General features: G+C 48.6%; 2 protein-coding genes across 3 annotated transcripts; both read left to right on the top strand.

Annotated features, from left to right (window-relative positions):
• The first annotated feature begins 1,220 nt into the window (after positions 1 to 1,220).
• On the top strand, positions 1,221 to 4,102 carry LOC103672067 (olfactory receptor 6N1-like). 2 transcript variants are annotated; one of them, XM_008700723.2, is made up of 2 exons: positions 1,221 to 1,422; positions 1,816 to 4,102. In XM_008700723.2, the coding sequence occupies exon 2, from the start codon at positions 2,460 to 2,462 to the stop codon at positions 3,402 to 3,404; it is 945 nt and encodes a 314-aa protein (XP_008698945.2). In that variant the 5' UTR covers positions 1,221 to 1,422; positions 1,816 to 2,459; the 3' UTR covers positions 3,405 to 4,102. The 2 variants fall into 2 exon arrangements, with proteins under 2 accessions (XP_008698945.2, XP_040490508.1); XM_040634574.1 differs by having other exon boundaries at positions 1,679 to 4,102.
• A 4,634-nt stretch (positions 4,103 to 8,736) lies between these two features.
• Positions 8,737 to 10,934, top strand: LOC103672068 (olfactory receptor 6N1-like). The gene has a single exon (XM_008700724.2). The coding sequence runs from the start codon at positions 8,859 to 8,861 to the stop codon at positions 9,801 to 9,803; it is 945 nt and encodes a 314-aa protein (XP_008698946.2). The 5' UTR covers positions 8,737 to 8,858; the 3' UTR covers positions 9,804 to 10,934.
• Positions 10,935 to 14,704: the final 3,770 nt, after the last annotated feature.

Here is a 14,704-nt window from a genome sequence, read left to right as displayed (position 1 = left end):
CGGCGGGGGTGGTGGAGGTGGCGGCGGTGCTCTGGGCCAGCGCTTGGCACCGAGCAGACATGCATGACGAGTGAATCAGTGAATGCGTGATAGTGGACGTGGGCAGCCAGTGGTGGTGGTCGTCATGGACAGGAAGGGACCCAAAGAATAATGTTGGGGCTGCTGACTTTCTCAAACCATGGCAAGGCTCGCTGTGGGCAAACAGCTGGTTCAGTCTTCCTGGGTCATCCAGCTCTTGTCTTTGGTGGAAATGAAGCTGACTGAGAAGTCTTACAAGGCAATTTTTAGAAAGATGACGCTCACTTCTGTTACTGTTCATGTGTGCATGAGATTATGTGAGATGGAAGGAGCCGAGATGCCCTTCAACAGACCAATGGATAAAGAAGATGTGGTCCATATATACAATGGACTATTAATCAGCCATCAGAAAGAATGATTACCCAACATTTGCATCAATATGGATGGAACTGGAGGAGATTATGAGAAGTGAAATAAGTCAAGCAGAGAAAGACAATTACATGGTTTCACTTATTTGTAACATAGGGAATAGCAGGGAGACCATTAGGAGAAGGAAGGGAAAGAGGAAGGGGAGGGGGAAACAAAGGGGGAGATGAACCATGAGAGACTATGGACTCCAGGAAACAAACTGAAGGTTTTAGAGGGGAGGGGGGGTGGGGGGGATGGGTTAGCCCGGTGATGGGAAACAAGGAGAACACATATTGCAATGAGCACTGGGTGTCATATGAAAACAATGAAGCATGGAACACTACATCAAAAACTAATGATGTATTGGGGTGCCTGGGTGGCTCAGTTGTTAAGTGTCTGCCTTTGGCTCAGGGCGTGATCCCAGGGTCCTGGGATTGAGCCCTTCATCGGGCTCCCTGCTCTGCTGGGAAGCCTACTTCTTCCTCTCCCAATCCCCCTGCTTGTGTTCCCTCTCTCTCTGGCTGTCTCTCTGTCAAATAAATACAAATCTTAAAAAAAAAAATCTTTGAAAAAAACAAAAAAACAAAAACTAATGATGTACTGTATGGTGACTAACATAAGATTAAAAAAAAAAAGATTATGTGAGATGGGCTGTCTCTCCTTGGAGAAAGCTATACGGAACTTGCAAAAACTTGTGTGGCCCACAGGAGGCAAGGTCCCTGAGACTGGATTCTGAGCCCAACAATTGGGCTGCAGGGTTGAGAGGAGTCACTTGAGAAATACAGAAGATGTGCTTCACTTCCCTGTGCCCAGCTTCCTGCCTCTGAGGAGCCCCTGGGGAGAGCTAGTTACACCCAGAAACCCCGGGGGAGCACACAGCAAGGAGCCAGGGAGACCAGCGTGTCCGGGAACATGAGCTATAAGTGGGGGAGAGTGCTGGGGGGGAAAGGATGCTGAGAAGGACACTATGAGAGTTAATGTCCTCCCAACAGTCAGGTACTGGGCAGGGATGGGGCAGCAGAGGTGAGCGTAGGGAAGCTGAGGCCGAGGGGAGGGTGTTGATCTTTCCTAGGGGAGCCCCACTAGGGTGTGGGGTGTGGGAGGAGAACTCTGGGACCTTAGTGTAGATCACCTAGCTCCACCCTCACCCCAAAACCATTTCTCAGTAGCTTTAGGGAACCATACATTTTCTGTGTTGTGGAGTCTTAGAAAACATCTGTTCAAACCCTTTTTTTTTTTTTTTTTTTTTTAGTTTTGAGAAGAAGTGCAGGGTATGTAAGGGTATATAAGGAGAAGTTGCTCAGCTCAGCGTGCATTGCCGGTCAGTGACACAGCACATGTCCAAGCCAAATCCCTGATTCAGAGAAGTCTCTTCTTTCCATCGCACAGGACTTCGTGCTTCGGACTTCTGACCGCGCGGTTTTCCTGCATGAGAATTCCTGGTGCATTTCTCCAGTGGAGATCATCTTTCCAAAGACGCGGCGTGTCTGCTGAGGGAGCCACCATCGGGCACCACGGACCTGAGAGGTCGGGGACTGTTCTCCGAGCCCCTGCACCTCCGTCCTTCCCCGCCTCTCCCTCCAGCGCTTGTGGGCACTGTCTGTAAGCTCCAGTGGGCCTTCCAGAAAGAGTCCCTGACAGTCACGTTTGGGGGGTGACTCCTTTCTTTTCCACACCCCAGGTTTGCTGGTCTTTTCATCTTTGGAAAGGATAGGAAGGGTAGAGGTAGGAATTTACCTGTCTCCTATTTCCTGATGGTGGAATCCAGGTGCCTGACTCTCTAGAACCTAATATTATAAATTAGAAAAGGACTGAACTGGGATCAGGAGCCTGGGCTTCTAGTCCAGCCCGACGACCACAGATTCTGTGATGTGGGTCTGAGCGCATCTGCCCCCAGGAGTAAAACTCCTCCATCGCAAAAGGAGCGGCCCTGGGGAGAGAACTCCAAGGTCCGACCAGGTGCTCACACTTAGTTCTTGGCACTAGGAACGTTTTCCAAAGACAAGAAGACCCCAAAGTAGTTCCCGGGAGTCATGGGTCAGCGGAACCACACGTGGACCCAGAGCTTCGTTCTTGCGGGTTTCGCGGCGCCCGGAAGCCTGTGGCCTCTGGCGTTCCTGGGCACCCTGTGCGTGTATGTCCTCACGCTGGCGGGCAACCTGTTCATCATCGTGCTGGTGCTGGTGGACGCGGGGCTGTCCACGCCCATGTACTTCTTCATCAGCGTCCTCTCCTTCCTGGAGCTCGGCTACGTCAGCACCACGGTGCCCACGCTGCTGCGCACGTGGCTCTGGGGGCGCGCGCCCCTCCCGGCGGCTGGCTGCTTCGCCCAGCTGTACGTCTTCCACTCCCTGGGCATGACCGAGTGCCACCTGCTGGCGGTCATGGCGCTGGACCGCTACCTGGCTGTCTGCCGCCCGCTCCGCTACCACGCGCTCATGAGCAGAGAGGTGCGGCTGTGGCTGGCGGGGGCCACGTGGGTGGCCGGCTTCTCCGTGGCCCTGGTGCCGGCCAGCCTCACAGCCCGCCTGCCCTTCTGCTTCAGAGAGGTGGCCCACTACTTCTGTGACCTGGCCCCACTGATGCGGCTGGCGTGTGTGGACACGGGCTGGCACGCTCGAGTCCATGGGGCAGTGATCGGTGTGGCCACTGGCTGCAACTTCGTGCTCATTTTAGGGCTCTACGGGGGAATCCTGAGAGTCGTGCTGAAGCTGCCGTCGGCGGCCAGCCGGGCCAAGGCCTTCTCCACCTGCTCCTCCCACATGACCGTGGTGGCCCTGTTCTTTGGCTCTGCCTTTGTTGTCTATGTGGGGTCACCTGAGAGCCACTCCAAGGGCACCGACTCGCACATAGCCCTGGTGTATGCCCTTCTCACCCCTTTCCTCAACCCCATCATCTATACCCTTCGCAACAAGGAGGTGAAGGAGGCGGTGAAGAGGGTCACCGTCAGGATCAGGACTATGTGGAAGGAACCCTGACAATCTCTATTGTCACAGCCCAGCTGCTTGGCCACAGTGGGAGCCAACTGGTCGGCCAGTCAGTCGTCTGGTCTGACTGACAGTCACCACCAGGGAACGAAGCCATCCGCTTATTTGTCAAACGTGCTGCCAACGCTCACCCAGGAGGACATAGTCTGGGTTCATCGGACTTGGCAGATGTCGAGGGAAGGAACGTGTGTTTGATTCTGTTCCAATCTAGCGGGGGGTGGGGGGAGAAACACCACGAAGGGGAACAGGAAACAAAACAAAACAAAAAAATGGGCTCAATGCAAATCATTTTGCTGAATTCCTAAGCTGGGGAGAGAGCACAACACTGGGGGGTAGGAAGAGAATCTAAAGCTAAGGGGGGAGGGGTGTCCCAGAGAAAGGACGGTGACAGAAATAGTTAATGACCAATCAAGGCAGCACTGTTGGTTTCTAGCCCGGCGCTTGGCATTCACTGATTTATGAACAAATAAATGAATAATGAGCGAACTCTTGAGAGTCAAACGTGTGTCAGACATCGAGTGCCCCTCTTATAGCCCACAGGAGACAGGCTCTTGCTTAGATCTCTTCGCTGCTCCAAATTCCCCCACCTTCAATTTACAATCTTTCCCCTCTTGCAACCTCCTGGGATCCTTCGCTCTAAACTAGAAAGCTGAGGTCCTCCTTAGTGCAGTTTCCCAACTGATACAAATAACCGGGGTGCTGAGTGGCTGGCCCCCTCCCCCAATACATGCCCTTTGAGGGAGCTGGAGTCCCGGGCTGGTTGCCTCTGGCAGAAGCAGCCTTTCTGTTCCCCCAAGGGTTTTCTACAGATGGTGTTGATTTTTCTGTGTGCCGTAATGTGAGAAAAATGGTTGAGAAGCAAGGCCTTATTGGGGTGAGTGCTGAAGGCAAGGCCTGGCTTTGTCCACTTCTCCCCTGGTGACATCTGGGTGAGACTAGCAGGAGACACAGTGAGAACAAGCCAGCACTAACTCCAAAACCGGCTATCGGCTCTGTACCGGCATGAGGGCTGACGTTCTATCAAGCAGATGGTTGGTTTGTCATACCAGCTAAATGCACCCGTGAGCACAGAGGGTGTGATTAATGACTGCTCTGCGGTTCAGGTAAAATAAACGGGGGTCATCTGGGGGCAAGCAAGGATGTACGACCATAGCAAATCACTGAACCCACATGGTTTTTTAAAATATACGTATAATTTCGTTGCTTCAACAAATAATATTCCTGAAGGGTTCAACGGTCAAAGCAGTCTTGCTAACTCACCTTCCCAACCCAACTGTTCCTTTCTATTCCTCATTTCCATGCCAGTAGACCACTTGTAACACTTCTCCCTGTAGGATTACAGTGTTTCTGCATGCAAAACCCAGAAGATGAGAATATTTTTTAATCTCCCATTCTTAAGCATAAAGCCCCATACTCTGCTCTGTTCCTCCTCCTTTGCTTTCCTTTTTCCTAATGAGAAATCATGGAGCTCTTTTCGTTTCCTTGTGGAGACTGCTTTCCCATTTTAAAATTAACCCCATAGTACTCCATCCTGTGTTTAATCTCACTGGTCTTCCATTGAAGAACCCTTGGGTTGTTCCAGACTTTGCCTGTTAAGTACAGAACTGCAAGGATAACCTGTGTAAGCTTCACTTCCCACGTGTGCACACACATTCCCGGAATGCTGCTCCTGGGCTGTAGTGCAAATGCATCTGATACGGGTAATTATTCCTAAATTTTCCCTGAACGGGATTATGTCATTTAGTTCTTCCATCAGCAGTGGATCAAAGTTTGTTTTCCCACAACAATGTCTATAAAGTGTATTTCTAAACCTCGGTCCTCAGTAAAATGAAAATTGTAGAAATATTGTCTCATTGTAGTTTTAACTTTCAAATTGATCTCATTGTGTATGAAGTTAAATTTTTTCTTACATTTAAAAAACCTTATATATATATTTAAAGATTTTATTCATTTATTTATTTGAAAGAGAAAGAGAGGTATGAGCAGGGGCAGAGGGAGAAGCAGACCCTTACTGAGCAGGGAGCCCAATGTGGGGCTCGATCCCAGGACCCTGAGATCAGGACCTGAGCTGAAGGCAGACGCTTAACCAACTGAGCCACCCAGGCGTCCCAAAACCTAATATTTTTTTTATATGATTGGCTGATATGAGGGTCTGTCTCCCAAACACTGCAGTAAACATCAGAAGGGAAAGGACTGTGTTTTATGCATCTCATTTTTCCCACTTCCTACGTAAGGCCTAGGAATTAAAGATGTTTGAAAGATATATTAAATAAAGGAATAAAATGAGTGACCATGATTTCCCATATTTCTCACATTATTTTTGTGATACCTGATACAATTTTTCTAACCTTGAAGTCACCCTTTTTAAGAATGCCTTATACAGAAATACAGCACATACAAATATTTAGACTAATAAAATTTAAAAATCACTTTTAAAGCCATTGCCTTAAAATAATGATTCATCTGTTCACTTTTATCTTCTAAGAAACATACACTGTTTCCAAATATTAACAATGGTACTGTAAGGTTTTGAACACATTGAATCATCCTTTTTTCACTTATGTTTTAGGAACAAATAACTTGGGATGTCATCTTCCTGCCCGAATCATGAATGACTTGAGGGAAACATGAATTCCTATGTCTTTCTCTCGTTCCGGTCCTGATGCAGGCTAGATTCCAGGGAAGCACTCTCTCCTAAAAGGGGGTGACAAAGAGGAGAATAAACAGCTTTCTGGCTTGGCAAAGCCTGTACGTGGAAGCCTTTGGCCCTTTCTTGTATATTTTATTTCTGTACTGCCGATTCCAGATAATGTCTACACGTCCTATGCTTGGGTCTTTACAACCCACTGACAGCCTTCTAATCGTCTGAGTTAACGCCAAGACATGCAGGTGTACAACGAGGCTGTGGAAATGCCCGTGCACACCAGTTTCAGAGTCCGGCTTTCTAGATGGGGCTGTGGGGTTCCCACTGCGATGTGATATAGAGACAACAAGTAAGTGTTAATGTGACCGCTCTGGGTACAGCATGAGGATTTGTTTGAAGAGCCTAGAGAGGGGACGAACCTATACGGACCCATGAACGGGGGATAAGAGTGTAGATTACTTTGGAATTTGGGACTGCGGGGGATGCAGTAATTTAGTAGAAGTTCAGCTGCAACTCTCCACCTGGTGAAAGGTCAGGTCTTCACATGAGGTGGGACGCAGGCTCCGTGCGGGCTGGTTGTCGGAACACGTGAGAATTTTCCCCCGGAGACTCTTCCAATCCTGAAATTGCATCAACACTCTCAAAGGCAAATATCTTCTTTTCCTTTTGCTCAAAAGTCCTCAGCCCCAGCAGGAAGCTAGAAGGCTAGTGACTCTGTCCGCTTCCGTGTTGAGGTACTGGCTCACCCTTTACGCTTAGCTCTTTACCTTACACTTAACAACTGTCTTCTCCCCACCTTTGATTCCAAAAAATAAGGACATTCACATCTATGAATGATTCAAATGCATTATTTTCATTAGAGAAATGTTTTTCTTCTCTGATTGTTCTGAATTCCGTATTCATTCCATAGATACTCCCAGAGAGTGCTCAGCTGAGGTCAGAGCTCAGATGCTAATCTCAAGGCTTTTGATGAGAATATTGAGGATATGAACACAAACAAAAGTAATCATGAAAGAGTGGATAAGCCTCATGAGGAAGTCCTGGTAATCATAGCAGAGGTGGTGTAAGTAATGGCGGCCATACTGGAGACGGAGACTTAGAACACGCTCTTAAAGAAGTGGAGTAGGTGTTCGACAAACCATGACTGACCCAGTGAATAATGAGAGGGACACACCAAACGTGACAACGTGGAGGTGGTGATGTCGGGCACAGAAGTGATAGTGCCTGAAAGGACGGTGCTTGTTTGGTGCTGAGATTAGGGGTGGTCGGCAAGGGAAGCTGGATGAGGAATCTCGTCGCAAGGAGAATTGTGAAAAGACTGAAAAGGCAAAACTTCTGGGGCACTCAAGGTCTTACTGTCCATGTGTGCATGAGATTACGTGAGATGGACTGTCTCTTCTCAGAGAAAGCTATATGGAACTTGCAAAAACTTGTGTGGCCCACAGGAGACAGCGTCCCTGAGACTGGATTCTGAGCCCAACAATCAGGGTTGCAGGGTTGAGAGAAGTCACTTGAGAAATACAGAAGATGTGCTTCACTTCCCTGTGCCCAGCTTCCTGCCTCTGAGGAGCCCCTGGGGAGAGCTAGTTACACCCAGAAACCCCGGGGGAGCACACAGCAAGGAGCCAGGGAGACCAGCGTGTCTGGGAACATGAGTTATAAGTGGGAGAGAGTGTTGGGGGGAAAGGATGCTGAGAAGGACGCTATGAGAGTTAATGTCCTCCCAACAGTCAGGTACTGGGCAGGGATGGGGCAGCAGAGGTGAGCGCAGGGAAGCTGAGGCCGAGGGGAGGGTGCTGATCTTTCCTAGGGGAGCCCCACTAGGGTGTGGGGTGTGGGAGGAGAACTCTGGGACCTTAGTGTAGATCACCTAGCTCCACCCTCACCCCAAAACCATTTCTCAGTAGCTTTAGAGGACCACCGACTACCCAGGCTGCAAGTCCTTTGTAAGACATCTGTTTAAACTTTTTCATTTTAGAGAAGAGGAAGTTGAGGAAATGGTCAGGGTCAATGTTCATTTCGAGTTAGTGGCAACGCAAGTTTAGAAAGCCAGTTCCAACAGAGGGTGAGTTTCGTCTTATGCTACCGCCCTTCTAGACCAATACCATGGCGTCCTGACTTCATCCGTTCACACGCACCTGCCTCGGGGACTTCTTAGTGGGAACCCTTCCTCAGAATGCACCCAGTCTACTCACTGGTTCCTCTTCTGTCCTTTCCGTTCTGAGCTGTGAGGGGGCACTTCGCAGAGGACATCTCTCTCTTCCCCCACTGCTTCCTCCTCCAGCCTTTACTGAGAACATTCCTGAATTCCAGAGGGGCTCCCCCTGGGAGACCCAGCAGGCACATTTGAGAAAGTGTGTGTCCCCTTTTGCACGGTTTAGCACAGCTGACTGTTGGGCACGGGGGATCCAGCTGTGGGTGGTTTAGAGGATCGAGGGACATCTCATTTGGACCTTAAGGGGATGAGTGCAAGAATTTCCTGTCTCTCCTATGTCCCTGTGGGGAGTGTGGGAGGAAACCCTGGGTTCCCAATCTAGGGGTACGTTCTGTCCCCCAGAAAAGCACCAGCTGCACCAGGAACCTGGACTCCACTCTGTCAGCAAGAGTGTGACATGCACACCTCTCCTGCCCTCTGGCCTTCATTTCCTCTCGGAAAGTGACAGGTAGAAAAGTGTGCTTGATGACATTTCAGTTGTTTTCAGGTTTATTCATTCCATACTTTCAGCTCTGGGGAAAGTTTTCAGGAAGGACAATTCCGAAGTGAGGGAATCTTCTGTCTTTGCCCCTTGTTCCCGGGAGTCATGGGTCAGCGGAACCACACGTGGACCCAGAGCTTCGTTCTTGCGGGTTTCACGGCGCCCGGAAGCCTGCGGCCTCTGGCGTTCCTGGGCACCCTGTGCGTGTATGTCCTCACGCTGGCGGGCAACCTGTTCATCATCGTGCTGGTGCTGGTGGACGCGGGGCTGTCCACGCCCATGTACTTCTTCATCAGCGTCCTCTCCTTCCTGGAGCTCGGCTACGTCAGCACCACGGTGCCCACGCTGCTGCGCACGTGGCTCTGGGGGCGCGTGCCCATCCCGGCGGCTGGCTGCTTCGCCCAGCTGTACGTCTTCCACTCCCTGGGCGTGACCGAGTGCCACCTGCTGGCGGTCATGGCGCTGGACCGCTACCTGGCTGTCTGCCGCCCGCTCCGCTACCACGCGCTCATGAGCAGAGAGGTGCGGCTGTGGCTGGCGGGGGCCACGTGGGTGGCCGGCTTCTCCGTGGCCCTGGTGCCGGCCAGCCTCACAGCCCGTCCGCCCTTCTGCTTCAGAGAGGTGGCCCACTACTTCTGTGACCTGGCCCCACTGATGCGGCTGGCGTGTGTGGACACGGGCTGGCACTCCCGAGTATATATTGTAGTGATTGGCGTGTTCAACACAAGCAACTTCGTGCTCATTTTAGGGCTCTACGGGGGAATCCTGAGAGTCGTGCTGAAGCTGCCGTCGGCAGCCAGCCGGGCCAAGGCCTTCTCCACCTGCTCCTCCCACATGACCGTGGTGGCCCTGTTCTTTGGCTCTGCCTTTGTTGTCTATGTGGGGTCACCTGAGAGCCGCTCCAAGGGCACCGACTCGCACATGGCCCTGGTGTATGCCCTTCTCACCCCTTTCCTCAACCCCATCATCTATACCCTTCGCAACAAGGAGGTGAAGGAGGCTGTCCGAAGGGTCACCCAGAGGATTAGGGCTATGTGGAAGGGACCCTGAGGATCTCTAGAGTCATTTGGTGACTGTAGGATTTAGTTGGTCAGTCGATCAAAAAAACCAATCAAATAATTTTTTCAAACACACTCCATATTCCAATTCAAGTGGACTGAGTCTTGGATGGAGGAAAACTGAGAACATTGTAGAGATCAGAGAGACGTGGCCTCTGAACGCATACCTACCCAGTAGGGATGGAAGGACACATCTGAGGAAAAATAACCGAGAATAAGGATTTCGGTGCAGATACGTAGGCAAACTTGGAACTTTGAGCGATGGAACTGCGTTTGGAAGAATTTGGAAGAACAAACGCTGACTGTGGGATTATGCTCAGGATGGGATTCCTGGAGAAGCTCCGAGAAAGGAGGGAAACAAGGTTAGCAAGGAAAAATGAACGAACTTCTCAGGTGAATGTTCAGGTGTGGATTGGAAAGCCGTGGGATGATGGCTCGGAGCTGCGCGCGGCTCCATGTCCCCGGAACCCCGCGGTACAGGAAAGTGAAGCTGGAGCTGGGAATTTGTTCTCTAAAGGGGAAGATCGGGGTTAGAGATGAGGGTGCCGGGGGTGCTGATGGTTAGACGTGAGTCACAGAAATATGCCCTGCTCTGTGAGTTTGAGATCGTCTGTTGGTCATCCGGGCAACATCACCGGTGGAGTCCCGTGAGCACCGTGCTGGCTCCGGGAACCAAGAGGAGATAATAAAAAGAAGGCATGATTTCTGTTTTCAGAGAGTTCGCAGTTTTGTTTTGAAGATTCTGTCCTCCGTCCCTCTCCCTTGCTCCCACCCTCCTGCTTCTCCTTCCGCCCCCCCCCCACCACCATCACCACCTCCATCACCACCAGTGATATATTGACTAATATCAAGAAATAAACATCTCCTTTTTGTTCTATGTGCCTCGATGGTGGCGGAAGGTCATGAAAGGGAGGGAAGCAGCGCTCGATTGGCAGAAAGGGACTGAGGGAAAGTAAAGTAGCTTCACAGACGTTGATTCTGATCCTTCCCCAAGCCTCAGACCTTGGAATCCTAATCTCATGGGGACCTAGTTGGGACTTCTGTGAAAGTTCCCTTCAGACCAGACTTGGAACTGTAGGATCCTCATAGGGGACGCCTTGTCGCAGGACAACATGGCAGCAGCTCTACTGAAAATACAAAGAGAAAGCTTATTTTTAAAATAATTCTGGGCAGCATTTTAAACAATGATAGAGTGAATGAGTTTTGGGTTTCCTCTTTTTCCCTAATGATGTTGAGATACTTTATTTCTAATGCAAGGATGACTTGGTGTTCATTTTAACCTGTTTTACTAGAAGGAAAATGTATGGAGGACGGCATACAGTAGCACTGACCTCCCTCCCGAATCAGTAACCCTCACATAGAATGTCTGGGAATTCCCACTTATTAAATGAAGATCAACTGTCCAGCTTGAGGTTTTTCTAAGGACAATGTAGCCTTGGTCTCTGGTCAGTTTTCCCTGACCATCCAGCCCAGATCTGGACTACATTCTCTGCTCTGACCTTTGGGGGGGTCTTAAGTAAGAAGAAACTTGTTTTGATATTATTAAACCCTAAAAGCTAATCTTATGGAAAGTCACAACAACAGCAGAAATCGAACCTGTGACCCTGTCCTGTCCCCAGTCAAAGCAATTGATGCCTTCTTGCGGGAGTGGATTCGGGACCAGAGGGGAGTGTCCCGGTGAGACAAGGGGACAAGATTCAAGCTAGGTTAAGCCAATATAGAACATCTGAAGACTCGGAACAGACACCATCTGGAAGTAGGTGAACCTCTGGGTTAGGCAAGGGCCTAGGCAGCCATCTGCTCAGAATCCCTCTGTTTTTACAGAAGATAAAACTGAAGTCAGTAGGTGGGAAATAACCTGACCAAGTTACATGGGAATTTAGAAATAGGCTAGGAATGGACAGTACTAAGGGTTTCTAACCCTTCCCACCATATCACCAGGCCACATGGCCGCTAAGTTGCCGTGTTGACCTGAAACAGAAGGTCTGTGGCCTTGACCGAGTGCCACACAGCAGGAGAAGTGGTCTGTGGTGTGCAAATTCGATAGGTCATGGCGGTCCTCGGGGGGCCTGCCCATCTCTCCCACAGAGTAAATGTCCCACTTACAGAGAACATGTCCTGCCATGCATGGGCACATACGAAGCTTTCTCTGGCCAGCTTTCGGCCCCGGGCATCCTGCTGTTTCTACTTTGTCTTCCAGAGGTAGGAGTGGGTTCCCTCCCCCATGGAACCATCGTGCTCCTGTCTAACCCCACAATCTCTTACGCAGACATGCCATTTATACTGGAGTATTTTGTGTCCATTTTCTCATTACATTTCCCACAGCAGGAAAATGGATGAATTTCTTTCCAAGATCAGTTAGTGGGTGAAGAGTCTGGACTCAGGTCAAAAATGTTAATTAACTGTCCCGAGCAAGAGGAAAGAACAGCATTTAACAAAACAGAGTCTGATTGTGCCCCCCGAGACTTTGCTTTCTCTGCTATTCCTGCCATCTGTTGGCTTTTGAGAGCCTGTGTGAACTCAGAAGTGACTTTTCACTTAAATGTAGACCAGATGCAGAAAATCCTTTAAAACAGTATTTACATGAGCCTACAGAGTCATTACCGGAAAGGTATTTTGTTCTCTACCGTCATAAAGATCTGAAAATAAGATATTATAGGTAATTTCTCTAGTTCTTTGCTTCACTTAGTAAACAGGTGACAGCCTTTTGAGCTTTCCCAAACACAGGGAGCATTGATTCACCGAGGGGTAAATGAGGCCCAACAAGTCACCTGGAATCTTCTCAGGGAAACTGTAACCATAAATAACGATTTTTTTTTTTTTTTTTTTTTTTTTTTTAGTGAGAATGTGCACCCAAGACCTACCTAAATGAGAAAGCTTGAGGGTGGGACCTGGCAATTGTGTTTCCACAAGCTTCCAGATGATCTGGAGCAAGGTCAAGTCTGAGAACCACTGACTTGATCTGATTGGTGAAATTGGAAGAGGACCGGGACATGTGTGGCCCAGTCCTCTGCTCTGCTTCCCTGCTGGCAAGCCGCCCACCCCATTTGCGTGTTCTGCTCGCTGCCATGGGCTGGAAAGGGGCTATCCCTATGGAGGAAGTCCCATAATCAGGTGAGGGAACCGTAAGCAAATGACGACACCCACTGCCAAAGTAAGATATCCGACTCCCTCCCCCCACCAAGGAAATAATGCACCAGGTAGATAAATCATAAGTAAGGATATAAAACATTTAAAGATACTAATTGACATGACCCACCCACTGAAGGCACATAAAATACAGATCGACTTGAAGTGTGCTTGGAATTAAACACATGCTAGGCTGTAAAATAGGGTACGCTAAAGACGTGTGCCCTCTGTCCTGAAGAGCCCATGTAGAGCTTGGTGGCCACAGTCAACAATAGGATATTGTATATTTGACATTTGCTAAGAGGATACATCTCCAGAGGAAAAGAAAATGTTGGGGCGCCTGGGTGACACAGCGGTTAAGCGTCTGCCTTCGGCTCAGGGCGTGATCCCGGCGTTATGGGATCGAGCCCCACATCAGGCTCCTCCGCTATGAGCCTGCTTCTTCCTCTCCCACTCCCCCTGCTTGTGTTCCCTCTCTCGCTGGCTGTCTCTATCTCTGTCGAATAAATAAATAAAATCTTTAAAAAAAATTAAAAAAAATAAAAGAGCACTTCTAAACAACTTATGAATCTAAGAAGAAATTATAAAGGAAAGAAGAAAACAGTCAGACCTGAACAATAATAAAAATATCATAATTTCAAAACTTCTGGGTAAAGCGAAAATACCTCTCAGAGAGAAATTCATAACCTTAAATGTTTACATTGTAAGAGAAGGAATTGCAAAATTAGTCTAAGGTAAGAACCTAGAAAAATAACATCAGAGGAAAAGACGAAGGAAGTTGAAGGAAGAAAAAGATGCATAGGGGAGCAGAAATTAATATAATAAAAAATACAACAAAGAGGATATATAAATTAAAGAGGTCATTCTATGAAAAAAATAAAACTCCTGACAAGACTAACCAACAGTAGGAAGAGAGGGGTAAGAAATACGAAGAATGAAAAATACACTATCGGTTTAAGCTGCAAAGTTTAAAATGATAAAATGAGAACTATAAATAGCATAGTCCGATTAATTAAAATTTAGTTAGCTAGATTCATTTTCAGGAAATTTAAAATTCTCAGTGTCAAGTTCAGAAGCAGTGGAAAATCTTAACAGCAGATTAGTTGAAAGTTTTCCTGTAAGGAAAGCATCAGGCTCAGATAGCTTAGCAAGTGAGGGTTCTTGGGATCCACCAAGTATTAAAGAAAAAGGTAACTCCTGTGTTTAGCCCCTCCAGAGCATAGAATTCCTGGAAATACCACTCAATGATGCGTTTTTTAAAAAAGATTTTATTTATTTATTTATTTGTCAGAGAGCGAGAGAGCACAATCCGGGGGAGCTGCAGAGGGAGCGGGAGAAGCAGGCTTCCCACTAAGCAGGGAGCCCGAGGCAGGGATCGATCCCAGGACCCTGGCATCATGACCCGAGCTGAAGGTAGACACTTAATGACTGAGCCACCCAGGCGCCCCCTTTTATGTATTTTATCTGAGAAGGAGAGAGACATTCAAAGCCAGCTATGGTGTTATCACAGAATAGCAACATCAGACTAGGTCCCTCTGTGACTGTGATAACATTGTGATAACGTGAGAAAGAAAAAGGCCACTTAATAATCATGTATATGCATATACAAAAATGACATCACCATACAAACCTTAAGAAAAGAATCTCCCTCTCCTAGCGAATATGAGTGATTACTTCTTTATCAATTACAGCTTTCACCTACCTTCTGGGTAAGATTCATTAAGATGCCCGATCATAGAATCCAATTCAGCCCAAGTCCTGCTC

This window comes from Ursus maritimus, unplaced genomic scaffold (genome assembly GCF_017311325.1).
Source record: "Ursus maritimus isolate PB19 unplaced genomic scaffold, ASM1731132v1 scaffold_2, whole genome shotgun sequence".
NCBI lineage: Eukaryota > Metazoa > Chordata > Mammalia > Carnivora > Ursidae > Ursus > Ursus maritimus.
The sequence above is the reverse complement of the archived record's forward strand: the minus strand, read 5'-3'. Positions and strand labels throughout refer to the sequence as shown.

Bases quoted from the DNA above. Each gene is read 5' to 3' on its own strand.
- LOC103672067 (XM_008700723.2), top strand. From the start codon at position 2,460: ATGGGTCAGCGGAACCACACGTGGACCCAGAGCTTCGTTCTTGCGGGT.
- LOC103672068 (XM_008700724.2), top strand. From the start codon at position 8,859: ATGGGTCAGCGGAACCACACGTGGACCCAGAGCTTCGTTCTTGCGGGT.